The 12,804-nt window shown below is 33.6% G+C and overlaps 1 protein-coding gene and 2 long non-coding RNA genes across 3 annotated transcripts in view; 1 reads left to right on the forward strand and 2 right to left on the reverse strand.

Annotated features, from left to right (window-relative positions):
* LOC147760101 (uncharacterized) overlaps positions 1 to 12,804 on the reverse strand; it is a 215,946-nt gene that overhangs the window by 56,673 nt on the left and 146,469 nt on the right. The window lies entirely within an intron of this gene.
* Positions 94 to 6,256, forward strand: LOC147760104 (uncharacterized). Its single transcript, XR_015331034.1, has 3 exons — positions 94 to 284; positions 2,709 to 2,759; positions 3,771 to 6,256. It is a non-coding gene; the product is annotated as an uncharacterized LOC147760104 (long non-coding RNA).
* LOC147760105 (uncharacterized) lies at positions 6,197 to 12,793 on the reverse strand. Its single transcript, XM_086995338.1, has 7 exons — positions 12,301 to 12,793; positions 11,477 to 11,563; positions 11,165 to 11,248; positions 10,704 to 10,790; positions 10,088 to 10,159; positions 9,294 to 9,509; positions 6,197 to 8,806 (listed from the first exon to the last, which is right to left on the reverse strand). Exons 1-7 carry the CDS (start codon positions 12,583 to 12,585, stop codon positions 6,776 to 6,778), a joined length of 2,862 nt encoding a protein of 953 aa, XP_086851464.1. The 5' UTR covers positions 12,586 to 12,793; the 3' UTR covers positions 6,197 to 6,775.

The raw sequence follows: 12,804 nt of genomic DNA on the forward strand, positions 1-12,804 counted from the left end.
CACCATGCTTTATTTTACTCAATATTGAATTAAATTTTTCAACGGTGTAGCCTGGTACGTACACTCAGAAAAGGTACATTTAGATACAACGCTTGATCTACCTGTATGATCCTTCCAACTATTCTCAGATGATCCAAAAGACCAGTTTGCACAAAATATGGCAATTGGAGTACAGAATTCAGATACGTTTTGCCAGCCGGACTTAACAGTATTGGACCAAATGCCACTAGAGGAATCCCTACCAGATTCGGAAGTGAATATTAATAACATGCTGACAAATAGAGGTATTGTACATGATTGTCTCGAACAGTTCATCTTGGTGCAATTTAAACAGATATTTGTAGTTATTCTTCTTTTTTGCCAAGAGATTCCACCTTCTATGTTTTTTTTTTCGTTGGCCATTCCACATATATGTGCCTTGAAGACAGCATCCCAAATTTTATTTTATATGTTTAAATTTTGTAAAGAAATTCCTTTCTAAATTCTTTTATCTTAGCCATGTTTTTGTTATGTACAGACACAGATGTGTCTGTACATATAGCCATCATCTGCGTCTGTCGTCGCCGTCGCCGTCGTCGCCGTCGCCGCCGTCGCCGTCGCCGTGCACTTTTACCGATAACACGATAAGTGGAAAACCATTTTACCTTTTGACTTGAAACTTGCAGAACTGATGAATATTCATAATACGCAGGTCAAGTTCGAAAATCAGCATGATCGGGTCACTTTTAGGGAATTTATGCTGTTTTTTCACTTTTTTCAGCATATATGCAGCACTGATAACACGATAAGTGGAAAACCATTTTACCTTTTGACTTGAAACTTACAGAACTGATGAATATTCATAATACGCAGGTCAAGTTCGAAAATAGCATGATCGGGTCACTTTTAGGGAATTTATGCTGTTTTTTCACTTTTTTCAGCATGTATGCAGCACCGATAACACGATAAGTGGAAAACAATTTTACCTTTTGACTTGAAACTTACAGAACTGATGAATATTCATAATACGCAGGTCAAGTTCGAAAATCAGCATGATCGGGTCACTTTTAGGGAATTTATGCAGTTTTTTCACTTTTTTCAGCATATATGCAGCACCGATAACACGATAAGTGGAAAACCATTTTACCTTTTGACTTGAAACTTACAGAACTGATGAATATTCATAATACGCAGGTCAAGTTCGAAAATCAGCATGATCGGGTCACTTTTAGGGAATTTATGCTGTTTTTTCACTATTTTCAATATAAATGCAACACTGATAACACAATATAAGAAAAATGGATTGGTCAATTGTAATTATACTCACAGGAGTGGTCAATCTTACTAAAATGCAGGTTGAGTTCGAAAATAAGCATAATCGGGCCATTACTTAAGAAGTTATACTATTTTTTCACATTTCCTCAGATTCAATTATTAGGCATGTTAACAGTCTCATTATTTAACTAATAAGATGCCTAAAAGTGTTTGTTTGATATTTCCTGCATCTTTACAACATTGTTAGTTGATTATGTAAAAAACATGGTAAACTTGTTATCATGTATTGTGTAATAAAGTGTCAAAAATGGAAATAAACTCATATCATTGCAGTTTGTCATATTCAATCATCCACTATGTTCAGAATCTCAGAATGGAGGAAATTGGACATTTAACACTGTTCTATTGATATTTTTCCCATCTCATCAATTTTCTTAGTTGATCATATAAAAATGGCAGTAAACTGTTAATTTTGTTTTATGTTAAAAAATTGTTAAAAATGGGAAAAAAATTTTCATCTCATCATACTTAGTTGGACATATAAAAATGGTAATAAAATGTTTATTTTGTTTTATGTTAAAAAAGTGTTAAAAATGGAAATAAACCCATGTCAGAACAGTGCTGTCTTGTTTACATTTTGGCATTATCAAGGCGTGACTTTGAAGTTCCATGGGCCTGAAGACCTTTGCTAGTCACATTTTCTGAATATCTGTGATACAAATATTTTTTAATTAAAAATTGATGGTCATTAAGCTGTTAAACATTATGTAATATTGCATCAAAATTTGAAGAAACCCCCATTTTGGGCACTGCTTCCATGATGACCATTTAAGGAAAATCATGTCACTTACTGTTCTCAAACTTACAGGATAGAAACATGGGACTAAAATACAGCTTCAGTAGGCAATGCAGTCTGTTTGGTATTTTTTTTTTTTTTTTTTTTTTTTTTTTTGGCAGTTAAACAGTTTTTTGTGAAAATTTAATTATTCATTTATTGGCATTTTCAAGGTGTGACTTTAAAGTTCCATGATACTGAAGACTTTTGCTTGTCACATTTTCTGAATGTCTATGTTACTAATATTTTATTAATAACATTTGATTGTCATTATGCTGTTAAACATTATGTAATGTTGCATCAAAATTTGAAGAAACCCCTATTTTGGGCACTGCTCCTATGATGACCATTTAAGGGAAATCATGTCACTTACTGTTCTCAAACTTACAGGAGAGAAACATGGGTCTAACATACAGCTTCAATAGGCAACGCAGTCTGTTTGGTAAAATTTTCTGGCAATTTAACAGTTTTTTGTGAAAATTTAATTTTTCACTTATTTGCATCTTTATTTTCTGTTCTTTGTCTGTACATTTGACAGCTTTGCTGCCTTGTTTACTTTAAAGTTGAGTCATTTTCTGCTAGAATGGTGTTTGATATTATTCTTCTCTTTATTCTACAGCCGCTCCCCCTGATGACAGTGAATCACCTGCCTCTCCTGACAAAACAGCAGGTAAATAGTGCACATGTAGTAAAACAAGATTCTGGTGTATTGCTCAGAATGTTCGGGAGTTTTTCCTAGCTTGCTGATTAGGTATGTGAGTGTCTACATTCTTATTTTCATCAAACTGGGACTTAAAACTCACACGGGCATGAAGCCCAGTGGTAATCAAATTTTCTTAATGTCCATGTTTTTAATAGAAGATAATTAAAATTTTGTGGTATTTATACAGTTGACCATTATTGCATTAAAAACCTACTTTGTGCACTATCATCATAACGTTATAAAATGAAAACTGTTACCTATTTTTTTATTTACAAAAAATGGTTCTTAGGATTGACAAACATTTTAAATTAGAAAACCAGCTCTTTTGAATTATTGTTTTTATCGAATAATGCATTTTTTGTGAAATTTTTATTTATCTCATACTGGTGTGAGCTTGAACTCTCATGGGCCTGAAGCCTTATGCTTTTACTTACATCGTTATATACTGTTGTGCATAATTAAATTTTGGGGTTGACTGTGCAGTAAAGCATTGTATTACATGAGAACTGACAGCCTCCTATTTTGTGCATTATTATTTTCTGCTTTTTTAAAATTGTGACTTAGACATTTCATGGGCCTGAATACCTTTGCTAGTCACATTTGGGTGACAAGCCTCTAATCTTCCCTTGGGTAACTACTAGCTAAATTCAGAGCTATAAGGTCACTTGCCTAATTAAGTTTCAATTAAATGAGATTATATAAAACACACATGTTGAGATTCCCTGTAAACTCCCATAGGTTAAGTTCTCTGCCAGATAACAGTGTCCATAATAGGGAAGCAGTGATAATTATGCAGATAAATGTTGTTTAATATTGCAAATAAGTTTTCAAAAAAATTATTTTGTATAGTGCCAACATTAATGCTGTATATGAAAAACAGTGCCTTATTATCCTCAAACTCAATGGGGTTATTCATATCATGCTAATACAGTAAGATTAAAAGTTTGAAAAGCAGCTTTACTGGAATATATTCTACAGCCGCTCCCCCTGATGACAGTGAATCACCTGCCTCTCCTAACAAAACAGCAGGTAAATAGTGCACATGTAAAAAGCAAGATTCTCGTGTATTGCTCAGAATGTTCGAGAGTTTTTCTTAGCTTGCTGATTAGGTATGTGAGTTTCTACTTTCTTATTTTTATCAAACTGTCTGTGCAGTAAAATTGGCAATACCTTACAATTTTAATTAATTTTAATGAATGTTAAAACTTTCAGTGTTTATTACCCCGTTGTGTGTTGAACTAACCTACTTGTATTCATCAGAGAGGATACATTTTTAAGAATAGTGGTTTTCCCCCAAATTGCCAATAAACCTTCAGAAACAGACGAAAGCTTGTAATATATCTGATAACTGTTTCACAAAGTTAATTGACACTAAACACGTTGAAATTATGTGAATAATTACGATACTTTTTATGCTAAAAAGTTTTATTTTAACCACACTGTTTATTGTACAGTCCCTTTCAAAGGTGAAAGTGGATCTTATACCTCTAGGGAAGAAAACATGTAGTCTAGATGATTCGTGCAAAAATTTATTAATAGGTGGAAAAAAGCATGAAACTTGGCACAAATGTTTTTTTGACTATGCTGATTATTTTCAAGGGTAGTGCCCGAAATTTCAAATCATTGCTTAGCAACCATTGCTAAGAAAGTGGTTTACTTTAGTAACAAGCTAATTTGACCTTTCTTGTTCAGTTTAAATTATTTAAAAGGGTTTTAATTATGCTTCAAGCCATCAGAACTATCACTATACTATTTTAAGCCACCAAAAGCCCAAGTAAACCATTGCAACATTTGCTAGGCAGCATATTACCCTAACAACAAGTATTTACCCTTACGAAAATTTCCTATAGGATCCTATAGGATTCCTATAGGATCCTATAGGATCCTATAGGAAATCTTATAGGATCCTATAGGGCACATTTCCTATAGGATTTCCTATAGGATCCTATAGGATCCTATAGGAAATTTTTGTAAGTTAAAATCTTGAGAAAAATGCATATCTTATAAACAAATATCAATCTAAACAATAGATATTTGATATAGGTCAATTTTATCAGTTGAATTGGCAATTATATATCACTATTAAAGCAAAAATGCTTTTTATTGTTTATGATGTGCAGAGCTTATAGTCTTCTATAGGATTCTATAGAAATTCTTAAATTTCTATTTTAAGATATCTTTAAAAAAATGATCATTTGTAAAGTAATCTAATATTTTTCATGAAGAATGTTTTTTTTTACCAAATCATTGAAGCTAGATTTTTTTAGATATTATGATCAGAGAATTACAGAAATTCCTATAAGATCCGATAGGGATTCTTATAGGCATTTCTATAGGAAATTCTATGATAATTCATATAGGGAATTTTTATAAGGTTTGAATGAAAAATAATGAATCTGGTCTAAACATCTGCTTAATTAAACCTTGAAATAATAAAATATTTCATTACAGTTCAAGATTAAATAGAAAATGTCATCAATGTCATGAGTTTTCAGATTATTCATGTCTCAGTTATATCTGGACTACTTACCTTCTACTATATTCTTTGAAGTAACAAGCAATCTTTGAATAGGAATATTTTATCATTTGAAATGTTATTTGTACAGGATCAATGAAGCTGAAAAAATGTTTTGCTCTTATAATATCATTTAAGAAATCTTATAGGATCCTATAGGAAATCTTATAGGATCCTATAGGAAATCCTATAGGATCCTATAGGAAATCTTATAGGATCCTATAGGAAATCCTATAGGATCCTATAGGAAATCCTATAGGATCCTATAGGAAATCTTATAGGATCCTATAGGAAATCTTATAGGATCCTATAGAAAATCTTATAGGATTTCTTATACAATTTCATATGAACAAGTTGTGGCTTAATTGGCTGGCTTTAATTATTTTAAAGGCATTGAAATCTTGCATGTAAGGGAGTGTTAGGAACACCTTGCTTGTTCACACTATATCCATTAGAACATCTTGAGGAAAATGTTTTCTTCAGAGATTTATTTACTCTACATACAAACAACACCACAAAAATTATTTAAATGTTATTCCTGCATCATTATTAGTCCCTTTTTTATGAAAAGTAGTAAAATTGTTAAAAAGAGGCAGCCAAGCTGTAAAATGTACAGAAAAAAAGAAGAAAATAACAAGACAGAACTGTACTGAAATGGGTTTATTTCCATTCCATAGTAATTTATAAAATATAAAATATTTTGGATATCTTGTTTATTTTGTTTATGAATAAATTGTTGTACAATTTACAACACATTATATAAAATTCCAATTTCAAAATGTTTTTCCAGCATCAGCAACTTACTTTTTTTGGTAAATAATATTTAATACTAATTTAACAGAAAATACCATTCAATTTCATAGGAAAACTACTAAGGTAACTAGAGTCCTTATTGTTTGTAAACAGCATGTGCTTCACTTTTATTTTTAAATAAAAATCCAAAAAGCAAGTATACTTTAATTCAATTTATTACATACATGAGTATAGACATGATTGTATACACTGGCCAGAAGTGAGGGTGATAGCAACATTCAGAAGAAATATTCCAATACAGTATACAACCATGATATATAAGACATTACATACAAATATCCAAACATACATAAGATAAATAATATGAAGAACATAACAAAAGACGTTGCAGACAAGAAATCACATATGAACTAATCCAATACAGAATACATATTAATAAAAATATTACATACAATGTAATATGCAGGTAGACTGCATATAATATTTATATAACAGGTACTGCAGGAGTCACCAAGACTAGACTATCGCATACATGTTTGCTCTCTCTGCAATAGTGCTTGAGCCGAAAATTCAATTGGTATCAGTTGTCACATTTGAGAGTGCAAAGAAAAGCATCAATTAGGTAACAATCTTGAAAGCCTAACCCCATTATATACAGATAAACATGCAAAACATAAAACAAATTGTTTCAAAACTTACTTATTTCATTTATCAATTAGTTGTCATACAATCTACATGGCAACTCACAAAAATATACTTTGCCTCTAATTTGCAATTTTATACACTTCTTTGTTATCTCACTTGGAAAAATGGCAACAATTTGGTTACATTCATACACCTCACAGAGAAAGTTTGATTCAGCTCCAAGATCTACATCTTTGTACATACAGCTGTTAATACGCTTCCATATTTTGAGCAGAATGATGTTATAAGTGTCACACAGGCAATACTGAATTGCTTCAACTGTGCAAAGACAACGTGGCTTTACAGCATAAAGACCCAAAATTCTCCCATATGATCCATTTTCCAATTTGACATAGGAGTCATTGTGCTTCAAAGCACGGGTGTAATATTGGCTAGAAAATAACACATTGTTGTGGGTGAATTTATGATAGATGATGGCATTACGGTTTAAAATATCAAACTCTAACAGATTAATGAGAGAAATTATCTCTGGCACAGTCAAAGTCATTGGTTTACCCTTACCCAAGCAGAAAAGACCATTGTCCAAAACCTTTCTTCTACTTGACAAAGAGATACCATTTGTCAATTGGTGAAAAACGGCAAGAGCATCTACGTTTGCAGTGCTAAGACTATTTCTAGCCAGTATAGGCAGTTTTCTCATGAGATTGAAAGAGGAACATATTTGTTGAGGGACACTCTGCGTCCCTGAGAATAATTTCAACAGATCTCGGTTCTTGGATTCAAAGGTAAAAGCAGATGTTGCCCACAGTGGCCCACACATTTCCACACCACGTGCCAGGTGCACTAGCTGATGTACATTAAATGTACATGCAGCTATACCGTAAAGTTCCTCCATCTGGAGGACAAACTTTGACAGACAAGCATCTGCTACGGCAACTGAAGTTGAAGTAATATTCTCCCCTAGTAGTGTAAATATACTAAATGTCAGCAGAAAAAAATGTTGCAGGTACCTGGTTGGCAATATTCCAGTGAAAACTACTAATCCATACAACAGTAAGGCCCTCCACTCAGATGCTTTCCAAAACTTTCTGTCTTGCAACGATCTTGGTGCTCGGCTGATTTCTGAGGGGGGGCTAATTGCTGCAAGCCTTAGGTCAATGTCGGCCTTCATGCGTCCTATATAATAGGGCTCTGTGTGGTTCGGTGAGTCCATCCAGAGTGAAACCAACTGCTTGGTAACTCCCTGGCACACACTGTGCATGTACTCAGGTGTCATGCCATCTACAACATTAAAAGTTGGGAGTTGTTGTATAATGGAGAGTCCTTTTACACCTTTAACTGCCTCATTTGTAGCTTCAGCTTCCAACGCATACTCTGCTTGTTTAGTGGCAGTCCGTAATGGTACCTCTCTGTAGAGATAGTTTCTTGTTGGAGGCCCCCTTTCCCTCAAAATGGTATCACCTTGGTGCTCGCACCAGTCGCATCCAAAATTGCCATTAAACTGTTTACAGTTTCTTATCATAGCCCGAGCAGGACTATCGGCACAACATATTAGCGTGAAAACTTTACGCTGGACACCTTCAAATTCGAATCCAATTTCCTCTAGCTCTGTGCACTCGTCAATGAATGGCCTTAAAAAAGTGTTCATGTTGCTGGGCTTACTGTTGCCAAACCACAATCCAGTGAGCAGAATGTTGTCGGCACGAAGATGGGGGGGCAGTTCATTCACGAAGCACTGTATTGGCCAAATCTGATATCCCGAAGACTTGAAAATTGGGATTCCGTCAGTGTTCCAAGTTAATGTTAAGTCATTTCCAGACAAATTATGATTCCTGATGAGATCTTTATATAGTGAAGAAGTTGTGATGTCTGTTATACAATTAGCTGCCAACAATTCATCTACATGACGATCTGTTAAGTGGGGAAAGAGCTTTGCATTGTTTAAAATGTCTACTAGCTGCTCCTTAATGGGAATATACAAGAAAAAGGTCCCGTCTTTAATGGCTTGTTCATTATCACATTCTGCTCCACATGACTGACAGGTCTGTCTCATATTTTCTCTTCCTAAGTAGGATGTACACAAGGGGCAATAAAAGTGAACCTAAAAATCAAAATGTAAACATATGAATTTCAATACAATGGAGTGAACTTAAGCTGCAATAAATTAGTACAGTAAATAATGTTCTTGGAGTTTATTTGCCATTACTTTTGAATAGATGCCATCACTATTTACAATACCTGCCTTGGAACTGCACCTCTAAATTTCCTAAGTATACCGTTCATGAAACCTAAAGATCTATCAAGCCACTTTAAAGTTCAATATTTGCAATTCAGATCTAGTCATACTGCAACAGTCTGTGCATGGTGATTCCTGGACGGTTATTAAATTTCAAGAATTTCATTTTACTATTTTTTTCTAAATGAATGTCTGCTGCAGAAAGTATACCACTCCCCAGCAGACCCCTTAGGTTGAAAATCTTAAAAGTTCAAATCGAGAGTCATCTAAACAATAATGAATTTAGAAACAAATCCAAAAAAAAGGTATAGCCTTTAAATAATTATATATTACAAATTATACTCTAAAATACCTGGGTCTCTCCATTCTCAAATGCTTTGTGGAACTTGTATTTTGTATCTGGAAAAGCGTTGGGCAGCAATACTCCCAGGATGCTCAACAAGTCACTCAATGCCACATCTGTCAGATGATGCCGAAGTAAGAATGCAAGAATCAACAACAAACCCTGGGCTTTGCTCACTGTAGCACCTGTGTATAATGGGTCATTTCCATCCTCAATGTTCCATCCCTTAGAAATACATTAATGATAAATAATGAATTCACACCAATTATACAGTCAAATGCACATTTGGGGAGTATATATACAAAACGGAAAGTTTGTAATCAATATTAATTTACAAATAACATTTTCTCCTGTCAAACACCTCTTAAGAATGCTTTCATGTGCCATGCTATGTTCGAATCACCATAAATTGTTCTTGCAACACTGAAATATATAGCTTCACATCTATAAAATGTCATTTCAAACAAATCAAAGAAAAAATTTATGAGTAACTCTCTCCCCTGCAGAGAATGGGTGTTACAAGGGTGAGTATCTGTACTTTTAGTATGATACCAATATATATGTCCATAAAGTATTTAAGTCACCTGAAAGAGTCTTAACTTAACATTTGTGGCCCAATACAAGTGACCTGAACGTATCTTAAATGAGTATATAGGCATTAGTACATTTGCCATACAAGATAAATGCAAAACATCATGATTCAACTTCTTGTCTCTTGGTAATGCTGAAGTTAATATCTATAGATCTAAAGAGTTGTTAATAATATAACACTGTTACTTGCCACAAACTAACACATATCTTACCCCCTGGTCATCTTTCTCGTCCTGCACTATATCTTCATTTTCGTCATTTCTGCTCTCTTCAGAAAATGCAGTCTGCAAATATCATTTATTCAATTTTATAATATGCAAAAGACTACAGATGAGAAGGGCCAATTGAATAAGTAATTAATCGATCTCCTTAAGTCAAACTTGAAAAACTGTTGGGAATAATGTGCAACATGTACTCCTTAATTTGACTCTCATATAATTTTTCCCATTCAAATGCCATATGCACATATCCAAAAAATTTTCTTAATCAGTCATCAACAAGTAAACAGATTACCAGTATGCCATTTTGCTTTTAATACATATGATTAATTATAGTTATTCCCATGTTACTTGTGTGCAGATTTGTGGAAAACTATATTCCTCACCTAAAAAAACATTGGCTTTCAAAAAAAAAAAAAAAAAAAAAAAAACAGCCTAATTTTACATCCCACTTTCCTGATAACATAGCAGCCGAAAACATATTTGGCACATACTTTTTTGTGTATAATTCCTGTCTCAAGGGACATATTTGGTATGGCAGAGCTATTGTCTATCTTCAACTTTACAGTTTGACAATGACAAGAGCATAAAATTAGATTGTAAATCATACCTGATCATCATCATTTTCAGTTTCTTCATTTCCTGCTAACAAGCAAGCATCTGACCCCTCTGCAAAGTTGACTTCATACGCCAAAGCCTGTTGAAAATGGAGAGGGAAAATATTTCATTTAAACAAAGGAACTTACAGCCAAGAAATGCGCGCTTGCAATCTTGATTAATACAGTAGACCGATTTAAAAATTAGCCGAGTGAAATATACAACAAGCTGCATTAAAGATAGTCAGCTTAATGAAATCTAAGTAGCCTACCTGCTTCTGTCTAACATAAAAGAAAAAAAAAAAGACTACTTTGAAGTTCCAAATAATTGTACTGTCTGAATGATCGTACTGTGTGGAAAAATCTTCTCAAATTAAAAGTTGTAAATTATCAAATCATTTTAAAATTATTAAAATATTAAAAATTTGTAAACTCAATTATCAAAGCACTTCTATATTTGAGTTCTCAAATTTACCTGATCTATAATGGTACCTGGGATGATTTCATTCTCAAGACACAACAAACCATCTGCTTCATATGCATGAACATCCGACAATACCTATAAATAAAATAATCAGAAATAATAAAATAATTTTTAAAAAATAGATTCAATTTAATATGATGATTGAAAAATCAGAATTTTGCCATCCAAATGCTTTTTTAAAAAAAGTTGTATGTTAAAGAATCCAAGTCAATTAAGTGTCCTACTGAGAGACTCATTATTTTCACTACCTATTTAATTTCCTTTGGTTCTGCATTAGTCTGAATTATTAAAATTCACATTTACCTGGTCGCCAGTGGTTACTGGGAGGATTTCATTCTCAGGGGAAACAAGTTCACTGACTTCATCTTCGTAAACATCATTCACCGGTACCTACAAGTAAACTATACTATGAACATGCATGCATCAAATCCTATAATACAACTAAATTTCTTTTAAAGAAGAATATCAAAATTCACCGGTACCTACAAGTAAACTATACTATGAACATGCATGCATCAAATCCTATAATACAACTAAATTTCTTTTAAAGAAGAATATCAAAATACTTTTGTCAATGCTTATCAATTATTTCTCCTTGGTTATAAACAACTTCTGAATTATTGAAAGCAGTTATATTGTATAAAAAAAAAAAAAAAAAAAAAAAAAAAAAACCAATGTTTAAAGCGATTAAGTAAAGCCATCATAATTACTTTTGGCTTCATATCGTTCACATTAATTTTAGGCTAGCCAGCGTCTCAAATGTAGAAATGGACAAAATGGAAACGAAAAGGAAACCCAATATCACTCGAAACTCGCTTCAAATTGTATATTAAATGATTTGCCACCATTAAAAATGGTTGATTTATCTTGGCTGTGGTTTAAAGTTCTAATATTTAGGTTAAAAATACGATTATTGTTGAAAAATAAATTCTGGCGAGGGCGGCGCCATATTGATTCCGGTTTCTAAGATTTGGAAAAAAACGGAAAAATAAGATTGCAACGGCCAAGCAAAAGTCCACGAAGACTATATACACGTTTTCATCACATGTCTGAATAGCGTTGACTTTATTTAGGTCGCTCAACTAGCCGTGCCTCGTGATATGATATTAAAACAAGCGTTAGCTCACCTTTTCCGATCCAGATGTCCGATCCAAGAGAATCCTTCTCTTCATTCTCGTAACTGTTTTTCCTGGGATATCCGCCACACAGGCATACCGCTTATACGGGCGTCCTTTGTTCATGTTACTAGATCGTATTGCAGAAAATAATACAGACGGTCTTGCTGGTACTTGCGTACGTACTTTTTCAAATTTCGTCTTCAATGTACTCCACAAGATGGCGCCGATCTCGTTTGTGAACGTGATTATTAGCACACAGCACACGTGCTGCCACCCTAGGACGTCATTAAACATAAAAAGTACAGTGATCGAAATCACGTGGTGTCACAGTGCCTCGTTTCCCTTGATCTGCTTTGTAGGGTCATTTCCATATTTTGTTAAATTTCATCCAACATCACAAACAAGACACAAACAAAGAAAATAACTGACAATGTTCAGTGCGGGTGTAAATTAACATAGGTAAGGCAAACTGTCACATGTCACAGCCACGATGTATTTTCCCTCGGACCCCCC

This window comes from Lingula anatina, chromosome 9, assembly GCF_051362555.1.
Source record: "Lingula anatina isolate TDL-2025a chromosome 9, LinAna3.0, whole genome shotgun sequence".
In the NCBI taxonomy this organism is placed as follows: Eukaryota; Metazoa; Brachiopoda; class Lingulata; order Lingulida; family Lingulidae; genus Lingula; species Lingula anatina.

Coding starts and splice junctions, on each gene's coding strand:
- LOC147760105 (XM_086995338.1), bottom strand. CDS start 12,585: ATGTTTAATGACGTCCTAGGGTGGCAGCACGTGTGCTGTGTGCTAATA. Junction 11,249..11,476: donor CAGTAACCACTGGCGACCAG/GTAAATGTGAAT, acceptor TTTTATTTATAG/GTATTGTCGGATGTTCATGC. Junction 9,510..10,087: donor ACGAGAAAGATGACCAGGGG/GTAAGATATGTG, acceptor TGTATTTCTAAG/GGATGGAACATTGAGGATGG.